The 27,698-nt window shown below is 41.4% G+C and overlaps 1 protein-coding gene across 4 annotated transcripts in view; it reads right to left on the reverse strand.

Moving 5' to 3' along the window:
* Positions 1–1,187: 1,187 nt before the first annotated feature.
* MYO5A (myosin VA) overlaps positions 1,188–27,698 on the reverse strand; it is a 201,192-nt gene continuing 174,681 nt past the window's right edge. For all 4 annotated transcript variants that reach the window (XM_079769424.1, XM_079769422.1, XM_079769425.1 and 1 more), the window contains 8 exons: positions 20,409–20,555; positions 17,781–17,935; positions 15,059–15,148; positions 13,211–13,361; positions 10,665–10,947; positions 8,557–8,731; positions 7,379–7,459; positions 1,188–7,125 (listed from right to left, as the gene is read on the reverse strand). In XM_079769424.1, coding sequence (XP_079625550.1) covers positions 6,973–7,125; positions 7,379–7,459; positions 8,557–8,731; positions 10,665–10,947; positions 13,211–13,361; positions 15,059–15,148; positions 17,781–17,935; positions 20,409–20,555 — 1,235 coding nt within the window. In that variant the 3' untranslated portion in view covers positions 1,188–6,972. The remainder of the gene's footprint in view (positions 7,126–7,378; positions 7,460–8,556; positions 8,732–10,664; positions 10,948–13,210; positions 13,362–15,058; positions 15,149–17,780; positions 17,936–20,408; positions 20,556–27,698) is intronic.

Raw genomic sequence — 27,698 nt, forward strand, 5'->3', positions numbered from 1 at the left:
TTTACTGAACTCCACTCCAATCAAGTGAGCCCTCCCAAGGCAAAGCTGCTGGTTTTCACAGCTCCTCAATTGTGGCAGAACTACCACGTTATCTGAACTGGGGGAGGGAGGGGAGAAGGATGGAGTAGCCCAGGCAACAATGTCAAATTCCATTGTTCTTACTCAGAGTTCACTGGTTTTTCATGGATAACCGTTACTAATTTGTTGTATGCTGTTGATGAGTTTATAGAGCTCTAAAATTGTTGTTTTTGATACTTTTGTTTAGTGTTGTGCTTGCTTTTTTGAGGAGAGTCTTTGTTGAGCTCCTTCCTCAGTCTGCCATACCAGGTGGCAAAAGTCTGTTGAAAAATAAAAATGTATTGCAATATAATTCTCATACTATAAACTTCACCCATTTAAAGTATACAACTCAGTAGTTTTTAATATAGTCACAGGTATGTTAAACTATCACCACAGTCAATTTTAAAACATGGTCATCTCCAAGGAAACTCCAATGCTCTTTACCGGTAGTTATCACTCCCTACCCGATCAGTACCCTCTACTCCTAAGTGTAGGTAGGCAACCACTTATCAACTGTATGTCATTTCTCTTTTTTCCTTAATTAGCTTGGCTAGAGGCTTATCAATTTTTTATTGATCTTATCAAAGTTCTTTTATTTCACTGATTTTCTCTATTGGTTTCCTGTCCTAAATCTCATTTAAAAAATTCTGCTATAATTGTTATTTCTTTCCTCCTTCTTATTTTGCACTTAATTCCCTCTTTCACTTCCTAAAGTAGAGAGTTAGATATTTGATTTTAGGGCCTTCTTTCTTCCTAATATGTGCAGTCTATGCTATAAATTTCCCTCTAAGTACTGCTTTCATTGCACCTCTCACATTTTGATAAGTTGTATTTTCATTTTCATTTAGTTCAAAATATTTTTAAATTTCTCTTGAGATTTCTTCTTTGACTCATGTGTTATTTAGAAGTGTGTTGTTTAATCTCCAAGTATTTGGAGATTTTTCAACCATTTTTCTTGTCATTGATTTCTAGTTTAATTCTGTTTTCATCTGAAAGCATACATTATAGAACTTCTATTTTTTAAATTTTAAAGGTGATCCAGAATGTGGTCTATATTCCATGTTTCATGTGTTGTGGGTTTATTTATAAGACACTAACAAAAATCCTTTATATCCATATCTTTATTTGAACAATTTTCTATAATAGCTAGGAGAATACAGCATTAATGACACACATTTACTAAATACAACATTAGACAACTACAAATTTAGAGCTTAAATGTCAATCTGATATTGTTTTGGTTTCCATCTTAGCACTAGGTGGTATCTAGTGAAAAACCCATGTTTCAAAGGCTTTTGTTAAAATGAGGTGAATTATTAACTTATTTTTAAAAACTACATGTGAGATATGCTGGGATGGGTTCCCTTTAAAACTAGAGTTGGGTGGTAATTCCTTCATTTCTCAGTACTTCTGCTTCCTTTTCAATAGATGAATACTGTACCTAAAACTTTTCCAGGCCCAAGAAGAAAAACTGTTTGGAAAATTGCAATGTTCAATTTCATTTTAGTTAAAAGGCATAGCCATTTCACAATAAATTAACAATTTAAAGTTAATAATTAAAATACAATATGTTAAATGTCATGAGCTCATTTCTGTGCAACACTGTTAGAGCAATTAAAATTTCCAAGACACAAACATGTCAACCTTACTCCAGGATTCCACAGAAATACATAACTAGGAATCACAAATTACAACACACATATCCACATTTAATGGGGAAAAAATCAGCATTTGTTGGGAAAAAATTAAATGGCTCAAATGATTTAGAAAGCCTGAAATGTGAGCTAAAATCTTACAACATATGGCAACAATAAGACATTTGAAATTATTGACTCTGAAAAATGCATTAAAATGTACTCACCTACCAAGCATTGAATTATACATTCCAGTTTCAACTCAAAAAACATTTTTCTTTCAAATATTTCAGGCAATATTACAGTACTAAAAAGGTTAGTCATTTTCAGATATTTATGACTCTACTAACACCCATTAAGTTAAGCTAATGAACATTTTAGCTAGACCGAATTATAAAATTAAAAAATGTATAAAACACATTTTGGCAGATATGTTACATAGTACTTTTCTGTTCCTGATCTTCTGAAAACCCACTAACTCCAGGCTGATTTAATTTAGGGTAATACAATGGGTTCAAATTTATAGCACTTTTTCTTGTTTTCAACCTTTTATAGTACCGGGTTCTTAAAAAATATTTTTAAAGAATGTCCATGAAAAGTTTTACAGTGGTACTCTTTACCTTTATTTATTAAGAAGAGGCTGGTGGAAAACAAGCCATTTAAATACTACCAAAAATCTAACATTTCTTCCATGTTCATTTGCTTACTTGTGACACAGAGTCCTCCCACCCCTTGACCCCCAAACTCAGGAAGGCTTTCTAAGCCCACATTCCATTGGCTCTGAGATTGTTGCTGCCTCAGAGTTCTATTACCTGTTCGGAAATAACAGAAAAGAAAGGAAGAAGTAACAGGTCAGGGAGGAGCATGCAGACGCGGGGAAAGGAATTAGTGGTTGGAGGCCACACCCAACCAAAACCCTCACAAGACCTTGAGAAACAGGGCTTGCTATTCTCTCCAGGCAAGACATCCCTGTACAGAGGAAAAGTTTTGGAGAACTTAAGGCAGCTCCAGGAGGGAAGGGAGCAGGGGTTAAGGCGGCCCTCACAGCACGGCCTGAGAAAAAATGACGATGCTCCTATCCATGAACGGAGGCCATAGCAACACACAGCCTCCCTAACACGCATGCATACAGCACACCTCCTAGCTGCAAAGCAGACACTGGCAGCATGCACACACAGTAATGTCTAAGTGCGCCCTGACTTGTGCATGGCCTGGTGGGGAATGGTGCTCAGAAGCACCCAGGGGCTTGGCCTGCAGCTGCAGGTTCCCCAAGGGCTGCACAGCTCACTGGTGGCTCTAGCAGAGGGGTGTGTGTTGAGAGTGACCTTCCTCATCACTTTGGGAGGCGTTCACTGCTTTCCACCAGGCTGAGCCAGCCTGCTACTAATTAATGCCCTAAACACTGAGTGTTGCACCCTGCAAGGGAGCACTGGGTAATTACAAAGCCAAGCCTAGTGGTAGCAGGCAACTGTGACAGAAAGAAAACTACTGGCTCTAGGCGATGTCTCGTCAGCACAAAGAACTCGGCATTGCTCATTGCTCAGCTCCCATATGCCAGCTGCCAACTCTGATAAGGAAAAAGAGCACCTCTTGCTGACCCGGGGCACCCCACAGGTACCGAGGAACAGATGTAACCCCAGGACTTGCCGCTGCTGTGGGGAGAGCAGCTGGGCTGGAGGGCTGCGGGACTCAGGCAAGTCTGACCTACCTCCCATAGCACCATCAGCAGATGACTGTAGCCACAGTTCTACCCTCCGGTGCTGCTGTGAGGACACAGTGAGGTAACGAGAAAGCACGCTGGAGGAAAGCAGAGCCAGATGCGAGGTACTGTTCTACAGGAGAATTTAAAGGTCAAACACTAATTGTTGCTGTTTTATCCTAAGTAGTTGAAGCTACCCAGAGGATACTTGATTATGTCTCCTGGGGAATTCTATGAACTGGTGACTGTGTGTGTTTGAGAAAGAGCGAGAGCAAGAGCGAGAGCGAGAGAGAGACAGACTTCTCAGATGGTGGCAGTTGCCCCTTTACTCAACAACCACTGTACTGAGATTCTAATAAAGCATTTTTATAGTTTCCCTCACTGTTATGAAAAGATTTGCTCTATATTATACACTATTACCCAGAAAGAGCCAACTCTCAATTATCCACTGAAATAAAGCAAATCATACTAACTGATCCCAATCCCCTAATCTCCTTTAAGTTGGCTTTGGAATATATAGATATGTACTTTTATCCTGACAAAAGAAGTGTCAGGTACATGGGGATTTTTCAAAACTGCCAAAGAAATCATGAAGCCACATTGTGGATCTTATACCATATTCATCTTCCCCCATCTTTGTAGTTACTCTCAGGTGGATCAAAGCCTTAACCTAAGAAAAGCTACAAGAAGGGAAACTGCTTCTAATTTTTCAACTTTGAATTCCAAGGTGCGAGCTAATCTAGATGTGAGTGGGGAGTTGAGTATTGAGAAGGGCTTAAGACAATGAACTGCTATTCTTTCAAGATCTTTCTTTGAATTCCTAATGTGTGTCATAGAGGAATTATGAAAAAGTAAATTAGTGATAATGTTAAAAATGTACTACAGAGAAGGAGAACAAGTTTTACAGATTAGCCTCGAGGTAAGCCACCAGGCGGGCCAGGGGGCAGCTGAGGACTGACTACATCCATTACTGCCTTCAACGCAGTCAGAGCGGAGATGGGATACACGGATTGCGTGACGGAAGGGGAAGAGCGAACAGACAAATGGGCAGGTGGAAGCTGCCGGAAGTGTGTGCAGCCGCAGGAGAGTGTGGATGGACAGAGGGCGGGTGAGCAGTCCTCAGAACAGTGCTGCATCCTCAAGTAGCCGTCGTTACCAGGCCACGGGGCCCCTGCTTCAGGTACTCTTGTCATGACTAAAGGTCTGTAGGCTGCTAAGAGAAGTTAATTCCGACCCCCACCTGGGTCCTGGGAGCCTGGGAGCCCCGGAACAGCGGACTTTGTGTGGCCGTCCCTGAACAGGCCCTCCAGCCCAGCAGGGCACAGGCTGCAGCACTGTCCAGCAGGACAGCAGTCCGGGAGACACCAAGGCCTCGACAGGAGACGCTTCAGGACGCGAGCTGTCTGGGAGCAGGAAAAGGGGCTGCAAGGCAGCGGGAGCCACGGCGCATCTTGAAGACCTGACAAGACTGAGGGTCGCATGGACACGCTGCACAGGACTGAGCTGGGGAGGTCGGGGGCTTCGGTGGACAGCCTACTGACGGTGGCATTTCGTTGTGAGCCTCTCCCCACTCAAGTCCCACCTATGCTCTTAGACTATGACACATTCAGTACTAACCATCTGGTTATGAGTTCATTGTTCACTGAAAACCACAGTGACAAACCAGGCAAAACTGAGAGAATCTGATTGAATTAGTAATGTTTTGGGTTGGTTTTGCAAATAAATGTATCCAATTGAATACAGCAGTATGTGATTCAATAAAAATCACCTAGACCAATTAACTTTCTAAAATCATGGACACAGATCATGCACATTGAAGAAAGGTTATAACTAAACAGACTTGTGATATTTTTATTAATCCCTCAGACTTAACAGGCACTGAACACTGGTCTCTATATCAGAGGATAAACTTACTGAGGAACTACAGCTCATTTCTCTAGGATCTAAGCGCCGAGAGGTGGACGTGGAAGGGACCTTAAGAGTCAGTTGTCCAATCCTCTTATTTATAAAAGAGGAATCTGAGGCCCAAATAAGTTAACAGATAGTATTTATCTTTTAATAACAATCTTTATCACTGGTTCTAAACTGTTTGACTTCCATTAATAATATTGCACATATTTTAATAAGATGCATTTTTATAAACCATCTGGGAGTTAAATTATATAAATCTATGATTGCAATGAAGAAACAGAGTTTCTGATGAAAACTAAGGATTTGTATTTGCACAACCTGAAAGATTTATGTATAAGATTTTTAAGGAAAAATACAGAATATGTTTAATTAAAATTTAGGAGTGAAAACATAGAATCTGGGTCTTATGAAGCCCAATCCTCTGTAAAATTCAGCAATCTTCTAATATTTCTTAGATAAGTCAAAGTATTTCTAACACGATGATCTTTAAAGTATCTAGCGTTACTGAGAATGTTTATAGAAATTGCAAAGGCTAAAAAAAAAGGAATCATAAGTATTCATTACACACCTTCTTTTTGCATAATTTATAGGATAATCAACGTTTCAAGACCTGAATCATGAATATTCTGACAATGCTCTCTAGATAGTGACTGAGATTAATTCTTAATAAATTAAGAAGAAAGGAAACCTGTCAAGGTTGACTATATGCATTGCAGAAATCAGATCTGGGAACTAAAAATAAGTCACTTCACAGAACACTGTACCCTGATGTGGTATCCATCAGGGAAAATAATGAGCACACCACTGTAATATGTCCTGAATAAATAATGACACCAACAACTGCCGTTCTGTCTAATCCTACCCCTGAATGTCAAACATTTTGTCATATCACTACATGACTTCCCAGTGTCTGCTACTTGTGCAGGTGAATCTGTAGATGTTTGCAAAGAATCCAGTTAAAACTGATCTGATTGTACTGTAAACAGAGTTGATAAAAGAGAAGCTTATTGTCGTAGTACCTAACAAGAATACCGCTTACATGTTGAAGAACCCAGTATGTAGCAGCAGTTTAAAATGCTCAGGAAACTACAGTGCAAATAGACTTCTATGCTATACAGTAAACCAGCATTTTCTTAATATCTCTACATCATAATGACACATAAAGGACGTTACTTGTCCAGCTACTATACCTACTGCAGTTGATTTCTGTGATCCAGTTCAACATCACCATGATTCCTAAACTGATATATGCACTCAATAGTGATTTTTCTTCTGGTTACACAGAGGACGTTCTCTGTAGGTACCTTCCTAACAACCACTCATATCTGGAATTTATGGTTTTTTATACCATTTAGATGCAGTGCTAAGGATTTAAAATAAATGCTGGAAACTCAAGATACATTTCCCCTTCCTTCCATTATTCACCTGCATGTGAACTTGGGGTACCTAATGAGTAAGGGTGCGCGGTGCTACAGGTAACAGCACAAAGGAGTGTGACTTTCTTTCCGAGGTGATGAAAGTATTCTAGGGAGATTTCCAGTTAATAACCTCTTGTTTGGAAGATAATGACTACATCTTCTTTAAAAATGTGTTTTCAGTAGCTCACTGGAAATAATGGGTTCTTATTTCAGGCAAGAAATGTACTGTCCTTTTGCCTCAATGTGGCTTTCAGACCCGGGAGATGAAGCCCAGGCCCAGGCTGGCTGGGATCTGGATGGTCTCCAAGGCGAGGGAGGATGGGTTGAAAGGAAAGGTGACGGGAAAGATGTGTTTAGCATCCATGAGCAGCTGAGGAGAGTCCTTCCTGTCTCGTAAACGCATCTAAGAAGAATAAAAAAACAAAAAAGCAGAGCATCAATTCTTTAAATCTATAAAAACAATTTTCTTCTGCCAAAAATCCTACCCAAAATTCCCCAGCTAGTGAATTTTACATTTGTTTTAAATTCACTTCATTTTCCCAATAAGCTGTTACAAGAAAAACTTAATGCACTGTAAAAATATGATAAAAATTTAAAAAATTATCCTTCAACAAATTGTAAAATTTCCATTAAAAAACTGTGTTGGGAGATCTTACCTGTATAGTACGAATAAATGACACGGAGACTCTTTCTTCAAACTCATTAACTGGCGTATACAAATTCAGCACTTTGACAATCTGTGAGAAATAAAATGATCAAAGTTTCAGCATATAGTTAAGTGCACTGGGGCTCATAATATAGAAGACCGGAAAGATCTCAGTGTAGTTTCCATTCCTCCCAGGGCTGGTGGGGCAGGAGGGGAGATGAGATGGTCTGAGGGCACATGTATTTTTACTATTTTAATTTTTATAATAAAAATGTATTATAAAATAATAGTACATTTTGAAAAGAAATGTAAATTTGGAAAAACATTCAAACTGTACAAAAAGAACAAAACATAAAAAGCAAAAGTGCCCCCCACTCTCATCCTCCCAGTTTCCCAAAGTGGCAATTTTGACAGGATCCTTACTATCCTTCTAGCTGCTTTCTACACATACTCATGTGTAACCTATGTGAGCTTTCTATGTTATGAGATATGTGATGAACACTAAGAAAGTCCAAGAGTAAGCACAGAAATAACTGGGCAAATGAGAAGTGAGCATGCGCATGCCTACGCCTCCCCTCATGCGGCTGCCGGTCCTCAGGGTCCTCCCTTCTCTGCTCCCTCCTTAAACTCAATGCCGTGCCTGACGGGCCCTCCTCTGAACAGTCAAAGTCAGTCAGTTATCGCCCTCAGCACTCCTTCAGACACCTCACCACTGAGCTCACTAGAATCCCTTCCAGCAGAATCAGCTGGACACATCTGTCTTCCCTACTAAACATGCAGTTCCTTTTCAGCAGGGATTGTCCTTATATATTGAAGTGTTTCCCTCAGCAACAAGTGTGGTCCCTTGAGATAGAAACTCAATTCAGAAACAAGAATTATCTATCTTAAAATAGAGAAGTTAAAAGACTTATAAAATAATACGGAAAATTATTTTTGGAACACAAGCTCCATAGCAGGCCTCGGATGCTAACCCCTCAGAGCAGGGACTCTTTCGTTCCTGGTTGTGTCTCAGTGCACTGAAACGTGTGACTTCCTGGTGAAATCCTACTTCAAGAGCTGTCAGATATATGTCTTCTCTGACACAGAGAAGTCAGCTCAGACGAGAGCAATCGCTAGAGGACTTCTTTTTTTGCCCAATATCACCCTTGACGAATGTGAAATCATGTCAAAGGAGGGAAGCTGCGTTACCTGGGCAGTAGTTAAAGCATTGCACATGGAGCAGATGGCTTCTGCATCATCATCTGTTTTCTTTTTTACTTGCAGAAGCTGAGCAGCTTGAATGAGAGGTTCCAGGGTTTCTTTAGCCCCACTGTTCATCAGATTCTTGTCACGCAGCCATTCTTCCAGTTGACTGACATTGTACCTGTGCAGGGAGAGAGAGAGTGAGAGAGAAGGGGGGGAGAATGCAAATTTACTGAAAGTTGTCATAAATGCCTTAATTTTCTGTGTATGGCTTTGTTAGGAATTTTTTAAAATGACAGGCAGTATTCTTGTTTGCTTTTCTTAAATCTTATCAGCTGTACTTAAAAATTATAAAAAGTCATGAGGTTTATAATCACAATTATAAAAGAGTAAATGACTAGAGAATATAATTATCTTTATGCAAGATAGAAAAGTAGCCATTATAGCAAAAGTTATGAAGTGAGACTGGCTAAAAGATAAGACAGAAAACATTATGTGGCTGTGCCCTCCTTAGACAGCTGACCAGAAACACTTTGTAGTTTCTCCTACAACTTCAGAGGTGATAAGTGATAATCCTTTAAGTCCTCTCTCTTAAGTCCATCTGAATAAAAATTCCCCACCCCCCCATACACACACTCTGTGCTCCAGCCTTCTTTAGGAAAGAGCGTGGATATGATGGAGGCAGTGGCCTGAGGAAGCTCAGGGAGGGGAGGAGAGAAAGGCAAGTGGGGGCCACCGGAAGAGAGGAAGACCCCAAAACTGCATGGGTGCTGAGGTGTCAAGAGATGGCCAACCAAGTAACAGCAGTTTTGAAACTAAAATGAGGTAGATGGACCTAACTGGTTTGGCTCAGTGGATAGAGCGTCGGCCTGCGGACTGAAGGGTCCCGGGTTCGATTCCTGTCAAGGGCATGTACCTTGGTTGCAGGCACATCCCCAGTGGGGGGTGTGCAGGAGGCAGCTGATCGATGTTTCTCTCTCATCGATGTTTCTAACTCTCTATCCCTCTCCCTTCCTCTCTGTAAAAAATCAATAAAATATATTTAAAAATAAAAATAAAATAAATAAAATGAAGTAGATGGACACACAATCAGAGTGAATAATCACGCTAACAAGAGGAATTATTAGGTGCTGCAAATGTATAAACAGCTTATAGAGAAAGAGATTCTGCTACCTGGGGGTATGGCATTAGCTTCTCAATGTTAACTGCAATGGATGTGGGTCAGAATGGGAAATCTGAAAAGAATGCCGTTTCCTGAGACTGAGTAACTAAAGACTTTTGTAGGAGAATTCCTGCCTCCCCTTGGTGAATTTTCTGTTTTAAAACAAATTACTTGTAAAATAAGTCAATTCTATTATGATAATGAGGTTATGCTGAGGAGTAGTTGGCATCAAACCGAGTGCAGCTCTTCCTAAAACACCAAGGGGCATATTTCAAATATTAGTGAAAGACTCGCTAAACATGCTCTTGTTGCCACGGTACAGAAAGGTATTTTGTTAAAATAAATTTCCAAGAGCAACCAAGCATTATAATTCTGCATTATAATTTGATATTTTATTATTGTACAATTAAAACACACACAAAAGCCCTAGCCAGTTTGGCTCAGCGGATTGAGAGTTGGACTGCGGACTGAAGGGTCCCGGGTTCGATTCTGGTCAAGGGTGCATGCCTGGGTTTCGGCTCGGTCCCCAGTAGGGGGCGTGCAGGAGGCAGCCAATCAATGATTCTCTCTCATCACTGATGTTTCTCTCTCTCTTTCCCTCTCCCTTCATCTCTGAAATCAATAAAATATATTAAAAAATAAATAAAATACACACAAAAGAAGAGGAAGCAACTATTCCATCTTTATGTATTTTTCATCATCTTTCCAATCCCTCTGAAAACTTAGCTTAGCAGTGAGTGGAACCTGCTGGAGGCACAGCGGAGCAATGATGACTGAGGAGAGGGCCAGCCAGGCCGCAGCACGTGGCTCCATGCCCACGCTCCCTTTGCTGCGTGGCTGTGGCCCAGACAGACATCAGGTGCACTGTCCCTGAGACAGCCATCAGCTCCCCGCACGCTGGCAGGCAGTCATGCGGCAGCGAGGAGAGGCCATCACTGTTGGCGTTTCTCACCTGATCTGCATGCCTTTGCTCCAGGAGCACATGTCCTTCCGCAGGAGGAGGTTGTTCAGCGTGATGGCCCCCACGATGTAGAACATCTGCTTGGCCACCTGCTTGATCAGCTCGGGGTCCATGCCGTGCTGACACATGACCGAGTGGAAGGAGCTGAGCTGCCGGAGGATGGAGTCCAGGGTGTAGGTGCCCTCATCGGCGATGCTGGAGGTCCGCTTCCTCAGCCCTGTGGGCTTCACCCCGGACACGCCCTGAATGGTCTCATGCTCCAGCATGCCTGAGACTGCACGAGGGGTTCACGTTAAAAGAGAGGATCTGGAAGGACACCGTTTCATGTGCACACACATTCACACATTCAGTTTAGGAAAATGATCTGAGCATCTAAACAGAGGGAAAAAGAACTCCCCCCAAAAAAGCTTCTAGATTTTTAATAAAGGAATAATTCTTAAATGCAAAAACTTATTAAGAAATCTTAATGGTGTATTTTCTAAACTAAGAAGCAGCAGCCTGTACTAGCACCAGGGTGTGGTACCTTGGGAGGGTTCTGGGAGAGTTATGCAGCAGTTAGGAGAAGATGAGCGTTCTCCAGCGCCGTGTGAGCCCCAGAGGCAAACAAATCAAGTAGCAAGGGCAGGAGCCTGCCCAGCCGGTGTGGCTCAGTGGTTGAATGTCAACCAATGAATCAGGAAGTCATGGTTTGATTCCCAGTTAGAGCACATGCCTGGGTTGCAGACTCGATCCCAGTATAGGGCATGCAGTAGGCAACCGAGATCATTAATTATGAGATCATTAATTCTCTCTCATAATTGATGTTTCTATCTCTCTCTCCCTCTCCTTGCCTCTCTGAAATCAATAAAATATATGTTTTAAAAAAAAGAAGAAGAAAGGCAGGAGCCCGGGCAGAGGTCTTGGAGAAGACTTGGAAGCTGGGCCCTTCCTTGCCCTGAGCTCCGCCTCCCAGGACTCAGCCTTCTCCTCTGGGGCACTGCTGCTCCTCTCCTCTGCTCTCATAACATGTAGCCTAAGTGTCCTCTAGGACGGTTTTGGGATGCCTACTCCTGGGCTGGGAGCCCCCTGAGAGCAAGGGCCAAGCCTGACTCACTTTTATTTCTCCTAGCACTAACCTCAGCCTCCAAGAACCTCATACAGCTGCTGTTGAATCACTGGGGGATTGGGTGGTGGGTTTAAGTAGGACATCTTAGAGGTAAACTTCTTATTTATCCAATAAAAACAGGCACAAATAGGAAAAAAAGTTTGACTGAAGCTGATCTTCTTTGCATCTGTGCCTCTTGCATTTTACCTGACCTAGGCTGCTTTAAACTCATGACTTTTCAGGGGATGATTGAAGAAATCACCCGACTCACATTGTTTCCTCAGCCTGTTATGTTTCTAGTTTGATTGTGGGCTTACGATAGAAAATGGAACACTCTGAGCCCACAGAAGGGAAAGAAATTGTGGAAATAAGGAAAACACACGGGTGGGGAGGAAAGGGCAGCTAGGAGCAGTCTTCAGAGGCTGCTGATAATCTGCCTGAGAATGAGAGTTTGGTAAGTTAAAAACAAGTGTGTGTGCCTGTTTTTTAAAATTCAATGCATTTAAAGTTAGCAGCCTGCAATCTGTACATGCCCCCTAATTCTGACTTCAAACATGCTACACATTCCACAGTGCAGCATGATACATAAATAAACATGCAGAATGAGTGCACACATATGAAAGGAGGTACATGGAATCACATTAGCTGAAAACACATATTAGAAACAGAAACACACAGAGTACACAGACACAACCAGTGGGGCTCATTGAATTAGAAACTGCTGCATTAAACCAAATTGCCTTTAACAATTCCAGAGGGGCCATGAGATGTACAACTTAGCCTGGGGTGTCTGAGCCCTGTTCTGTTGCCACGGTACCCTCCCACCTCTTTTACTGTAACCTATTAATTAGCCTAAGTGCAAACCCTCCCCAGCCTTCTTAGTTGTAGATGCAGTGTAGTAGTTTCCTAGACCAGTGGTCGGCAAACTCATTAGTCAACAGAGCCAAATATCAACAGTACAACGATTGAAATTTCTTTTGAGAGACAAATTTCTTAAATTTAAATTTCTTCTAACGCCACTTCTTCAAAATAGACTCGCCCAGGCCGTGGTATTTTGTGGAAGAGCCACACTCAAGGGGCCAAAGAGCCGCATGTGGCTCGTGAGCCGCAGTTTGCCGACCACGGTCCTAGACCAAAGTTTGAAGTGTTTTTCAAAACTGGACAAGGAATAAGGTCTACTGCTGGGTACACAGCATTACCCAGTCTGAGAGAGGTACTGCACACTGGGGAGGGGAACTAGATACTGCTGTCCTGGTCTTGTGGAAGCAGTGATTCTGATGTATCCCAGTTAGTCATGGCTAACATCCCATGTTCTGGGATTCCTCAGCTAATTTTAGGACCATTTTAATGTTCTATGTTTGAATACATGCTATGAGACATGTGCCACTGGTGGTCGTCTACTGGTGGGCATGTGAGGTGGACAGACTTGATGTCTGCGACGCCCTGGCCTTACCGATCATGGGCTGAAGGATGTTCTCCAGCACCCGCACGAGCTGCTGGTAGATCTGAATGGCCAGGTCACTTAGCACCTGCCGGTACTCAGCCAGGTCGAAGTTGGTGAGGCAGTGTTCGTTCTGGCGAGATGTGTTGTGCTTCATAAAGCCCTAGAGCCACAACGCAGAGTTAATGATGCACAGGAAGTGAGATGTCTGCTGTCTGTCAGACTCACTTGATCAGCACCTTCCTGTTCTTTTTCTCTCTTCACAGAGTTTCCATCCATCCCACACATAAATGCCAGGATGATCATTTTCAGTGTGTGTTTCCATCTTTAAAATTCCACTTCTTACTAGCTTTTGAATACTATCTAAACTTGGAAACCTAGCATTTCTTTCCAATAGCAAATGTCAATAAAATAGGATGGGAGAATTTAATCTAAAAAAAAAAAATTGCCCTAGCCGGTACAGCTCAGTTAGTTGAACATGGTCCCATATACCAAACGTCACGATTTAATCCCTGGTCTGGGTCGGGGTGTGTACGGAAGGCAGCTGATCGATGTTTTTCTCTCTTTCCCCCTCTTCTTTCCTCTCTCTCTAAAATCAATAAAAACATATCCTCTGATGAGGATTGTAAAAAATTAATGTGTTTCACTTATGAAACATGAAGTTTACTATTAAACTACCTAAAGTACTAACATGTTTAAACTTCAGTTCATTAAATATAGTTGTATTTATAAATACTGAACCCAAAGGGCATTCATAGCGTAAAACAGATCAATTTCTACAGAGACTGGTAGATACATAGAAAGTTTTCCTTTCTGGCATCCACAGATGATTTTCATCTTTTGGTGGTATTTGTTAAAATGGAAAGACAACGGTACAAGAAAGTTCTTCTGTCAGATATTGCCTGCCAAAGGCAGCAGCCTACTTGATGGGTTCTGCCCATAATCCTTAACAATACGGTCCAGAAGTGGGAATGACAGGGCAGCGAATGGCCCCTCTGGGGAATTCTGGTCTGTCAGTCCCATCTTCCCAGGGACCACATCTTGCTCACATTTGTATTTCCCATCACTTGCCAGGACCATCCTCTGTCCCAAGCCTCTGTCTGGGTGCTCAGCAAGTGCTACAGCTTGGCTTCTATTCTACCCTCCTGGCAAAGGATGGGCGGTGCAGGGAAGTGGTTAGGGGCACGGGCTCTCGGAGGCAGGCAGACCCAGAATCCTAGCCCTGCTCCTTATGGCTGAGAGGACTTGGGCAAACGGATGACCTTCACTGAGCTTCAGTTTCCTCATCTGTAAAACTCGGTCATAATCCCTATTGCACAGAAATGTTGTAAGAATTAAGTGACACAGTGTCTAGTAAGTGCTGTCTGATGCATAGTAAGCAGCCCTTAATAAACAGTAATTATTTACATATTACATTTTTGAAAAAATAAAGTCTGTCAAACAATTGATGAATACATCACTACAAACAAAAGCCAAACAGATTTTGGGACAAATTTAAAAAGACATGTCTTAACTTATCACCTTTAAAGCATTATAGTAAGCTACAACTGTTTAATTTTTAAAGAGTCCTTGACTAGTCCACTTCTACATATTGACAAAAAGTTTCATTATTCCAACTATTCATTGACCAATGCTCATTTTATTTCTACTGTGTTTTCTTATAACACAAACTCTCAGAGGAAAGAAACTTGGTTGTTCCCCACAGTCACACTGTTCCATAAATAATAAACATCAAACAAAACTATGAACTTCCAAGCCACCTCTGAATTCAGGTTTCTAAATTAACCAATGGTTAAACATTTTCCTTAAAAAGATCAGAGAAGGCACAGCATGTTAGTTTTATAATCAGGTTTTTCTCACCTCTTCTCCACTGTACTGCTTCAAACAGTGCAAAAACCGGCAAGTGTTAGAGAGCCAGAAGGAAACGGTTTCAAAATCATCACCTCTTTTCTAAAAGAGAGAATAAGCCTAAATTTGCTTTTTTTCTTGGAGAAATAACAACCTGAAAAATAACTGAACAGATACCAGAAGGCCCATTCTTTCAGTTACCATTATAAACAATTATAAATCACAAAGGAGAACGAGAAAGATTGTGAAACACTGAAATCCAGGTTAGGTTAAACATCGTAAGATACAATTTAAAAAAAGATTTTAAATTGTTTTCTTAGAAAGAGGAAGGGAGAAGGAGAGAAACATTAATGTGAGAGCGGAACATCGATCACCTGCCTCCTGCACACCCACTACTAGGGATCAAGTCTACAACCCAGGCATGTGCCTGATGGGAATTGAACCGGTGACCTTTTGGTGCATGGAACAATGCCCAGCCAACTGAGCCACACTGGCCAGGGTGGTAAGATACAATTTCTGAGCAGTGAATCAGAAATGGGATGAAGGAAGTCCAGTGCAGAGCAGTACACAAGGGAAGCTACTTGTCTCTTCATCAGGACTGGGGCACATGTCCAAAAAACTCATTGCTAAATCCAAACAGAGCCCAGGCTGGTGTTCTCAGTGGTTAGAGTGGCAGCCTGTGCACCAAAGGGTCTCAAATTCGATTCCCGGTCAAGGGCATGTACCTGATTTGCAGTTTCTAACCCCAGCCTCAACTGATGGGTCTCTCTCACACTGATGTTTCTCTTTCTCTTCCGCTCCCTTCCTCCCCTTCCACTCTCTCTAAAAATAAATATACAAATAAATGAAAAGCTACCCTCCGGCGAGGATACAAGACAAATACTAGTATACTTCAATTAAAAAAGGGATGTGTGACAAATGCACATCAATTTTAAATGGCATCAAAAGGGTGTTAGGTTCTAGTACCCTCTCTTTTGTAATCTTGAAACAATCTGGTACAATAATTAGTCAAATTAGATAAATGCCTTCTTGCAATTAAGATGAAAGGGAGAAAACCTTATGATTTGATTTTGTTGTCTTTGTAAAGGTTGGCATAAGAATTAGCAAAACTTGTAGTCTAAGTGCACTAGAGCATCAGTACACCAAAAATGAAATAAATTCTATTCAGAAGAATTCTATTCATCAATTTCTAAATATGAAATCTTCAGAAATTCCACGCTTCAGTAACTACTGTATATTGTAACTACATAGAACATCTTGGCAATAGGGACTGAGAACTAGCATCTGTCAAAAGGTCATGACCAGGTGCTGGGGGGCGGGGTGTGTTTCTTGAGTGCAGAGTTTCAGATGGGGAAGATGAAAAGGCTCTGGAGATGGGTGGTGATGGCTGCACAATAATATGAATGCACTTTATGCACAGAGCTGGTCACTGGTTAACCAGTGATGGGCAACCTTTTGAGCTTGGTGTGTCAAACTTCGCCAAAAAACTGAGCATAACTCGGGTAGTGTGTCACTTTGAAGAAAAAACATTATTTCGCAAATGTTTCATCCTCGGCATGCGGCCACCTCAGCGGCCGCGTGTCATCAGAAATGGCTACGCGTGTCAGTGCTGACACGCGTGTCATAGGTTCGCCATCACTGGTTAAGCCCTGGCCGGGTGGCTCAGCTGGTTGGAGTATTATCCCATGCACCGAAAGGCCGAGGATTTGATTCCTGATCAGGGCACATACCCAGGTTATGGGTTGGATCACCGGTCGGGCACATATGGGAGGCAACCAATCGATGTCTCTTTCTCACATCAATGTTTCCTGCTCTCTCTCTGTGAAATTAATAAAAACAAATAAACAAAAAACTCCACATATCCTCGGGTGAGGATAAAAATAATGGTTAAATGCTATAATTTTTGTTATATATATTTTACCACAATAAAAAAAGTATTTCATGAAACACATCTTAGATTTGAGTGCCCACTGGGCATGTTAACTATCCACTTATCTCCATTCTGAAAATTCTCCTTAAGTCAGATATCAGAAAGCAAAGTATTCAGAACACATTCTCTTAGCTCCTCACAGAAACACCTGAGTTAAAACTAAGAATAACGTTCATTGTTTTTCTAGAGTCAGGAGGAGGATTATGCAACATAATCACTGAGTCATTTTACGTAGGACTTCCTGCTTTAGTACATAATTTTTCTGTCTTTTCCAAGCCTTTCCTTTCTGATTAGTATCTGTGTGTTGCTTCTCCCGTGGAATCAGGCACAGGTTACAAGGAATATTATGGGTGATTTGGAGAAAAATGGTAAGAAAAGTTCCAAGAAAAACTTTATTTCATCAACTATCTTCTTATATGAATGAGCCATGTATTATTGAACTTATTTAATACCTATCTTAACAATAGCATCATATTCCCTGTATATGATGGACTCCATTAAATATTTTAAATTTACTTCTAAGTAAGACCTTAAAGCAGACTATTTCTGTCTCTGAAGAAACAATTTTCTCCACAATTAAATCAAATTAGTTTTGATTACTGTTTATCCTGAGCCCTGTTTTGAAAGAAGCATATAGACAATCTGTAAGAAAAACGTTTCCTACTGTGGTACATTTTCACAGTGGAAGGTGGCCGTTAAGATGGCAAAGTGTTCACACCTTCCTCAAGGCTGAGGGAGAAAAAGTCCCTACGTGCAGGTTCTGTCATTATACTCATTATGAGAATCTTATTAAACATGACTGACCTTTAATACTTTTTTGATGCTGTTAATTGTGGATGTTAGCAGCGACCTTACTTTCTGGTCATCGTTTAGGTAGTCGGCATGTCGAACACACATGAACAGGATATACGCTGGTAACCCTGGGATCAAGTTGACTGCTACACCACGTGGCTTCAGTTCTGAAAAGAGAAGAGAGAGAAAACAATCTTACCTAACACTGACAGTCTTCATGAGAAGCACTTTGAGAGACAATGAAAGCACAGTTCTCATGTGAGAGTCCAATCGTTCAGGGTAAATAGGTCACATAAAAAGAGTATTTTAATAGCTCAGGAAGAGAAGTTAGTTCTTGAGGGTGGGAACATGGTGAATTTTAGTTGTCTCTGCCAAGACAACTCCCAAATCTCTATCTTCTGCCCTGACTTTTCCCTTGAATTCCAGTCTCTTGGATCAACTGCCTTCTTGGCATCTCAGCTCAGACATGTCAGACTGAGCCCATCCAAACCAAACTCCATTCCTGTGGTACCTGCTCTTCCAGGAGTTGTCCCCTTCTCAGTAAATGGCATTTCCAGCCTTTTTCCAGTTTCTCAGGTTATAAACCTGTCATCACCTTTGATGTCTTTCTTTTTCTCACACCACACACCTAATCCATCAACAAATCCTGTTGGCTTTACCTACAAAACACATCCAGAATCCAGCTACCAACTGCCTGGTCTAGGTCCCCATCATCTCCTCCTGGATTGTGGTCTCTGATCCATCCCTCGCTCCCCAGTGGTACATTTTCACCTGACAACCAGAGTAATTCTATAGGAAAATGTCAGTCAGATCATGTCACTCTTGTTATGAAAATCTTCCAAGTAGCTTCTCACCTCATTCATTTAAAAACGAATTCCTCAGCATGGTCTGTGTGATCAGGTCTGATCCCCTGCCCCAGGTCACTGTGCTCTAGTAAAACGGGTCTCCTTGCGGTTGGCTGAACATGCCAAGCATGCCCCCACCCCAGGGCCTATGTGCCAACTATTTTCTGCCGGGAATGTTCTTCCTCAGATATCATCAGCATGAACTGCTTCCTTACTTCCTCAGTCTCTGTCCAAAGATCACCTTGTCAAAGAGGCCTTTCCTAACAGTTTTATATAAATTAGTACACCTGCCTTCACTCTTCATCCTTTTTACCCCATTATATATTTGTTTTTTCTATTCTCTTTTTTAGTTATTGATTGATTTTAGAGAGAGAGAGAGGAAAGGAGAGAGAGGAGTGAGACAGAGACAGAGACAAAGAGAGAAAGAGAGAGAAACATCAATTTGTGTTGCTCCACTTATTTATGCATTCACTGGTTGATTCTTGTAGGTACCCTGACTGGAGATGGAACCCACAACCTTGGCATATCGGGATGATGTTCTAACCAACTGAGCTACCCAGCTAGGGCTTTTCTCTATCTTCTCTCGCACTGGAATATAAGTTACATGAGAATAGGGACTCTACTCTCTTTGTTACCCAGCACAGAAAATGCGTGGCACTTGGTAAGAGCATCCTAAATGTTTATTGAACTGATGAATCTTTGCTTAAACTCTATGTTTAAAAATCAGTAGCTCCTTAACATTTTTGGTAAATGAAGATCAAGTTGAAACTTTAGCACCTCTGCACCTAAATATAGTATTAAGTTTAATGCCAGGAACCTTAGGGACTTTAAATCAGGTATAACTGCCAATCACACTGCTGTCACCTGGCACCTGGGGGAGGAATGCTATGCCAAGGCTGAGAGGTGTTCAGCATCAGTTCAGAACTGTGCACATTCCCTAACCATTTCCCACCCTCCCCTAAAAAGTATTCCTCAGAGCAATCTCCAAGACCTCAGGCTGCTCTGAAATGCTTCTTCCACACCCATTTCATTTGTCCGCCCTCTCCTTCCATTGCTAAAATATTTTCCTTAATTCTTTTGTGTGTGTATTTTTCCTCTATTACTGAGCTGTTGTTGTTGATATATTTAGTCATACACTTTCTAGGGAAGCAAGGAAAACAGAAATTCAGGAAGGCAAATGGCCTAGAGCAGTGTGATCAATTCCTTGCAAGATTTTTAAAAAATATTAGACATGGCCAGGCTCTTCCCTCTAGATTGTAATGTGATCAGTCTGTGGTGGGGACCATACAACAATACTTTTCAAAAACTTCCAGGTTAGTCTGACCAGAGCTGAGAAGGCCTGGCCTCCAGGGATCTGTATGGGTGGACTTGTTTCCTAGGCAAGCGTCCCTGCTGTTTGACTGACAATGCATGGCGGCCAGGATGTTTCTGCAGCGCCAAATGCGCAGTATGTAATGAGGACTAAAGAAACTGGTGTTGAATATTTCAAAAATCAGTGACTAGTCTTTCCCACCGCTGACATGTGTACCAGAAAGACCTTTTATCCCAGGCACAAAATACTTGCGTGTTTGAGATCTCTTTCTTTCTCTCTCTCTCTCTCCTCCCTCCTCCCTCTCCCGCCCCCCCCCCCCCCCCCCGCCCCTCCATTTTCTCTTTTGTTTCTGTGAGGGTGGCCAGAAGAGGGCTGTTGGCAAGCCAGCCAGAGAGGCCTCACCAAGAACCAAACTAACTGGCACCTTGATCTTGGACTTCCTAGCCTGCAGAACTGAAAGAATAGAAGAAAGAAAACACTTGCCCAGAATCAGGTTCTTAACAAGTTTTTGCTCATCCTCCTTCTTGTATTCCAGCATTCCTTGGAAATCCTTTTCTTTCCTGGGAATGTTGACTGGACGGATGGGTTCGTCAATGATCTGTCCTGGGGATATGTTCTCCATCTGGCCCACTTCGTGAGAAACAAAAAGGAGAAGAAAAGGTTTTCCAGGGAGAAAAGATGAGAAGGTTTTATGTTCCTATAATTTTAAATGATGAATTCTATAACAATAAAAATGTGCCATATTTGCCACTTAATTGTCCCCTTTTTATTTTATTTATTTTTGTTTTCCCCAAGCAAATATATTTAATTTTTTAAAAAAATTTTTTATTGTTTAAGGTATTATATGTGTCCATATCCCCCCATTGGCCCCCCACCCCACTCCCCTCTTTAATTACCTTTTCTGCTAAAATTGGCTGTAAATGGTGATGTCACTGACAGCCACCAGTGCTGGGCTACTATTAACGTCAGAGAACCATTCAAAAGCATTTTTTTTTTGGGGGGGGGGGTAATAAATTTACTCTGTAATAAGATTAAATGTTCCCAAAGTTAGTGGTTTAACTTCTTGGTTAATGAATTGTTATTAATCATAAATAGTTAAATATATTTAGACTTTAAATCACAAAAGGACAGAAGGAAAAACATAATATTCTACAAAGAGGAAGAAAAACTGTAGAAGATTCCCCTCACTTTCAGCTCTATGAATCTAGTCATTAAAGAAAAAGAACATTTACTTTGAATGTATCATTGCAATCAGTTCAAACCAATGAGAGAGCTGGTAGGATAGTGTGTCTTCACACTAGTTGATGTGAAATGTTTTCTTTTTCACAGAGGCTTCCCAAGACAAAGACCTAACTTGCTCACGACATCCCTCATTTCCAAAGAAATAATGAGCAGATAAAACCACCTCTATTTAATGTAATTTCCTAAATACTATTCAGTTTTTGTTTGTTTGTTTCTAGTAAAGTGTTAACAGTCCTACCATGAAGTTGCAACCATTAAAGCACAGCTACTGGTTAACCTATTCAGAGGTTAAAAGTGGTCACTACTGTCAGTAGCAGCTGCTGGAGAAGAATAATGCTAAGGATTCAAAAAGTCTCCAATATCACCTCAGAATTAAGACTAAATGGGAAACGGAAGAGAAGGTATGGGAACACAGGAGTTAGAGTTCTGTGGTGTTTGTGCAGACACATGCTAGTGAGCAGGTTGTGTTACCTATAGGAAGGGGGCAGTTAAGAAACCCGTTCAGGTGAAGATTCATTTGAGTTCAGAGACCTGCGAACAGATGCAGATCAGAGGCATCAGAAAGGTTAGTGCTGCTGACTATACAAGGTGTCAGCATGCTCTCCTGTCACTCTGGGACCGTGGTCGGCAAACTGCGGCTCTCGAGCCACATGAGGCTCTTTGGCCCCCTGAGTGTGGCTCTTCCACAAAATACCACGGCCTGGGCGAGTCTATTTTGAAGAAGTGGCGTTAGAAGAAGTTTAAGTTTAAAAAATTTGGCTCTCAAAAGAAATTTCAACCGTTGTACTGTTGATATTTGGCTCTGTTGACTAATGAGTTTGCCAACCACTGCTCTGGGGCAATCCTGTGTTGGGTCTGGGAAGCCAGTTCCACAGGAAGAGGCTACGGGAGAGAATACCAACAGCTGTCAGAGCTCCTGCTGCAGCACCAAGACTAGCAGTGCTGAAGATGGCCACCGGCCATCAGCACTATATATCTAAGGCAGTGATGGGCAACCTTTTGAGCTTGGTGTGTCAAACTTCGCCAAAAAACTGAGCATAACTCGGGTAGTGTGTCACTTTGAGGAAAAAACTAACTCCAAGACTCTAGTCGCAAATGTTTCATCCTCGGCATGCGGCCGCGTGTCATCAGAAATGGCTACGCGTGTCAGTGCTGACACGCGTGTCATAGGTTCACCATCACTGATCTAAGGAGTGGCCGCACTGTGGTTGGACAAATCAGGGCTATGGCACCTAGTGCTTCATGTGCATGGTGCAGTCTGGAAACCAAGGTAACTGTGAAATGTGTGCTTCCACACAGAGATAGAAGATTCAAACTATTCAGTTTTACAAAATTATTCCTGGAGTCAGTTTAAACACAACAGCACCAGGATCTTGAAATCTGCACAAAGTGGCCTTCGCAGCTCACATACATGCTACATGTACAATACAAAAGAATAAAATCTCTTCTATCTAGATTACTAGTCGCTTTCAGCCAAAGAAATAATCCTAAGAAGGGAAACTGGGAGGAAATAGATTCAGCATATTAAGTTCATCAATAAATGTACATATTTGGACTCCATGTGATGTAAAAAGAATGCTTTAAATCTACTTATTTCATCATACCTATGGTGCCATTGACTATGAAATACCATTATCTACCTAATGAAAAAGTAATATGCTAATTGACCATACCTTTGCGACACCCACCAGCCAATCAGGAATGAGTATGCAAATTAACCCAACAAAGGTGTCGGGTTAATTTGCATACGAAGACCCTGAGCGGCTGGGGGTGGGGCGGGACACTTGTGTTGTTGCCATGGCGACGACACAGGCATTCTGCACCACCCCACTGCTCTGGGCCTCTGGGCAGCGTGGGAAGGCAGAAAGGTGGCTCCAGGCCGGAGTGAAGGCAGTGCCGGCAGCCAGAGGAAGGAAGGCCCATTCTTGCACAAATCTTCGTGCATCGGGCCTCTAATTTTATATAACACTAAAGGAGGAAAACACTGCAATTAAACTATAACCCATCAACAGTTATAAGACATATCCTGACTTCAGAGATGTTAAAATGTCAAAAAGTGTGCACCTCAGAATTTATGAAATATGTTTTAAAAGAAAGCTTCACTTTCCTCTTGTAAAATCTCTAACCAAGATATTTTTGGTTCTGTATAAAATGTCAGCAGCTGATCAATGATTTTCTCTCGTCATTGATGTTTCTATCTCTCTCTCCCTCTCCCTTCCTCTCTGAAATCAATAAAAATAAAATAAAAAATATATAAATAAAAAATATATATAAATAAATAAAAGATAAAGTGTAGATGTCAGCCCTGGCCTGGTAGCTCAGTTGGTTAGAGCATCATCCTGATACACCAAGGTTATGGGTTCTATCCCCCATCAGGGCACATATAAGAATCAACCAATGAATGCATAAATAAATGAAACAACAAATCTATGTGTGTGTTTTCTCTCTCTCTCCCTTTCTCTAAAACCAATCAATAAAAAAATCTTTAAAAATATATAGATGTCAACTCAATATAAACTTGATTCACTTAGTAAATCACCTGCTACTAAAATAAAACATCAACCCTTGTGTAGCAACAGAAAAGCATAAAGTCTGAAAGAGAGAAGCCAGGACACCACCCCAGTTTTCAAAGACAAAAGAGACCTTGGGGGATCATCCAGTCCAATGTGCCATTTAATACCGACCTCCTTCTAGAAAGACCTGAAGAGATCCCTATTTCTATCTCACAGATTCTTTATACTTGAGGAAAAACATTCCTGAACCTTTTTGTCCTAGAAAAGGAAAGGACACTAGAATTTTTTGTTGTTGATGTTAATCTTCACCTGAGGATATTTTTCGATTGATTTTTTAGAGAGTGAAAGGGAGGGGAGAATGACAGAGAGAAAGAAACATCGATGAGAGAGAGACACATCCTCGCGCATCCTGACCAGGGCCAGAGATCGAGCCTGCAACCTAGGTACCTGCCCTTGACCAGAATCAAACCAGGGACCCTTAGGTCTGCCAGCCAATGCTCTATCCACTGAGCCAAACTGGCTAGAATTTTAATTTATTTTTCCTCACTTTGGTACCAGGAAGAGTTTGGTCACAGTTCAATTGAGTCAGTCAAATTCCTATAAATAGAGAGAGTCCGTTAGAAAATATGACACAAAGGAAAGAAGTCAGTGGTTCTCAGAAGACTTGGGTTCTAGTCCTAGTTTGGCCATTAACTGGATGAAACTTTAAAAGTCAGTTATGGTTTCTGGGCCTCAATTTTTTTTTTCCTCCTATAATATGATTAACCAATTTCTAGAATTCTTTAAGGTCTAAATTCCTTGGCTCCATGAAAACTGAAATGGAACACCCACTCCTGGATTAAAATATAACACAATGCAGATCAAATTTTGAAACACTTTCCATTTAGCTATGTAATTTCTGCTAAAATTATATATGTTGATGTTTAAAAAAAGTTTTCAGCCAATGGACTAAGATGCTGAAGGTTAGAAAAATGTGTCAACTCACTGATAATACTTTTCTTCTCCTGCAAGGTCGTTCTAAAGTCACATTTGTATCAGGAATACTCAGTTTTATTAGAGAAGTAGAAGTGGATTGCCAAGGTACTATGCAGACTTTCTCTAGAACAGTGTAAACATGTTTTGACCAGTGTCCAACTATCACACTGCTATTGGACAATAGCCCTTAACAAAACGGTTTGCTGGATATTAACATGATCATGACTTTATGGTCGGGGAGTCCAGATTCATAGATAAGAAAGTCTGCTAAAGAGGAACTCGGGATATATAATGTCCCCAAGCATTTCATTAAAAATAACTTGGTCTTTCCTTCCCATCTCCCACCCTTTCAACAGTGTGGGTAGAAGAAAGGCAGGGTTTCCACCAGGATGCAGAGGGAGATAGGAAAAAAAAAACAAAAAAAAACTGCTCTGCACCCCCTCTGGTTTTCTTCATTATTAAATGCATGGCTTTAGGCAAATTATTTCAAAATACATAAAGCCTCTATGTCTTTGGCTGTACAATGGAGTTGATAACACTCTCCTCACAGGGTCATTGTGAGGACTAAATGAAATAAGTGTGTGAAAGATCTTCGTAAATAAACTGCCAAGTGATATACAAAAAAAATTAAAAATAAAAAAAGTTTTCATTGGCTTCTACAAAAGTCTCCATAATTAAATGTTACTCATAGAAGGAGGCAAAAACCTCCTATTTTAAACAAGAAGAACTTAAGTATATTATAATATACATTTTTAAAAATACACAAAGATTTCTATATATTAGAAGGTGCTTTGCTGTACAAGGTTGCCAGTATTTTCTGTATAATGGGGGTAGGGGATAGGAAAAATGTTCGAGGAGCCTGTCACCTTTATTCTCTAATTCTGGGAAGTGGGGGAATACTGCTCTCCACAAGGGCCCAGATCAAATAGACTGATTTCATTTTATTCTTTAGACATGCATCAGTTATTCAACTTCTCTTAAGGGTATTTTAATGATCTTTTTGTTTAATCTATGAATTGCCTCCTCAAGTGCTAAGTACAGGTTTAAGAACATAGTTGGCAGGATAGTTTAACTGACCAGAAGATTTCTGATTGATAATGGCTTCAACTTGCTGGCATCTTAAAATATCCTAATCTATCTCTTTAATTAAAAAGATACATATCAAAGAAATCTCAGTAAGAGCTTAAAATAACAAGTGACACCATTAGGAGTTTTAAAAAACAATCTCACAAATTGATACCTTGAAATCAGTTTCTTTCAAACAAGTACTCTGCAATCTAATTATCATCTCATGATATAATTAGTGCAGCGTTAAGTGCAGAAATGTTCTGTGAATACCAACAGACATTTTATTTTTTTAATCTTCATCCGAGGATATTTTTTCAATTGATTTTTAGAGGGAGTGGAAAAGAGAGGGAAAGACAGAGAGAGAAATATCGATGTGAGTGAAACACATCAATTGGTTGCCTCCTGCACATGCCTGGACCAGGACTGGGGCCAGGGAGAAGAATGCAACTGAGGTTATGTGCCCCTGACCAGAATCGAACCCAGGACCCTTTGGTATGCAGGCTGACGCTCTATCCACTGACCCAAACCAGCTAGGGCCAATAGACATTTTAGCCCATGTGTGTGATTTGGAGATTCAAAATTTTATTCTGATATGTAAGATCTGAATCAATAATGCTATAAGGATTATATATAAAATATGACAGCCAAGTAATCTGATTTCTAAGTAAATCTTTCAGCATTTGTATATCCAAGGGAATACAAAGTAACTATCTTCAAAGTAAATATCTATATTGCCATTCTAAATATTTCTGAAACTTATTCATTCAGCAAACATTTATGGAATGATTAAGATGGACCAAATACTATGCGAGGTATTGTGAAAAGAAGGGGAAGTAAGAGGTGGTCCCATGCTCAGGAAGCTCATAGTCCATAGAGGAAGCCAGTAATTCAAAGAAAAAAAATGGCTAAAAATATGACAGTGAAAACCATAAAAGTGAATCCAACTGTGATACATAGAGTGGGAAGCATAAGGTCTGTCTGGGTGATCAGGAAAGCATGCTCTTGAGGATGTGACACATGACTCTGATCTTCTCAAAGGATGAGCAGAACTTGACCAAGAGAAACAGAAAGACCCACATGCCTGGCATGTTGGAGAATGAAAACCACAGAGTGAATCATGGTAGATTACTGTGACCATTCCCAGTGCTAGGGACTCTTCACCCTTCGAGGCAGAGTGACACAGAGGATAGATAGGAGGTCAGACAACATGGTATCATTTTTTTTCAAAATGATCATAGTTTGCATAGATTTGAAGGCAGTTCCAAAGAAGAACCCTAAATCTCTTGAACAATGAGAGTGTTATTAGAATTTGGCTTTAGCCCTGATCACTGCTATATTCTTGGTACCTAAATACCCTAATCTGAAGGAAAAAACACACATTAACCCACACACTGAGATTCATTGGTATCCTATATAATAAAGAGGTAATATGCAAATTGACCCTCACGCCCTCACACAAGATGGCTGCCCCCATGTGGTCAAAGATGGCCGCCACAAGATAGACGGCAGGGGAGGATAGTTGTGGGTGATCAGGCCTTTATGGGAAGGCAGTTAGGGGCAACCAGGCCAGCAGGGGAGAGCAGTTGGGGGGAACCAGGCCTGCAGGGGAGGGCAGTTAGAGGTGACCGGGTCGGCAGGGGAAGGCAGTTAGGGTTGACCGGGCTGGCAGGGGAGGGCCAGGCCTGCAGGGGAGGGCAGTTAGAGGCGATCGGGCCAGCAGGGGAGGACAGTTAGGGGTGACTGGGCCGGCATGGGAAGGCATTTAGGGGCGACCAGGTCGGCAGGGAAGGGCAGTTGGGAGGGACAAGGCCTGCAGGGGAGGGCAGTTAGGGAGGGACCAGGCCTGCAGGGGAGGGCAGTTGGGGACAATTGGGTTGGCAGGGGAGCAGTTAGGCGTCGATCAGGCTGGCAGGGGAGTGGTTAGGGGGTGATCAGGCTAGCAGGCAGACAAGCAGTTGGGAGCCAGCAATCCCAG

The sequence above is a fragment of the Cnephaeus nilssonii genome, assembly GCF_951640355.1.
Source record: "Cnephaeus nilssonii genome assembly, chromosome: 4".
In the NCBI taxonomy this organism is placed as follows: Eukaryota; Metazoa; Chordata; class Mammalia; order Chiroptera; family Vespertilionidae; genus Cnephaeus; species Cnephaeus nilssonii.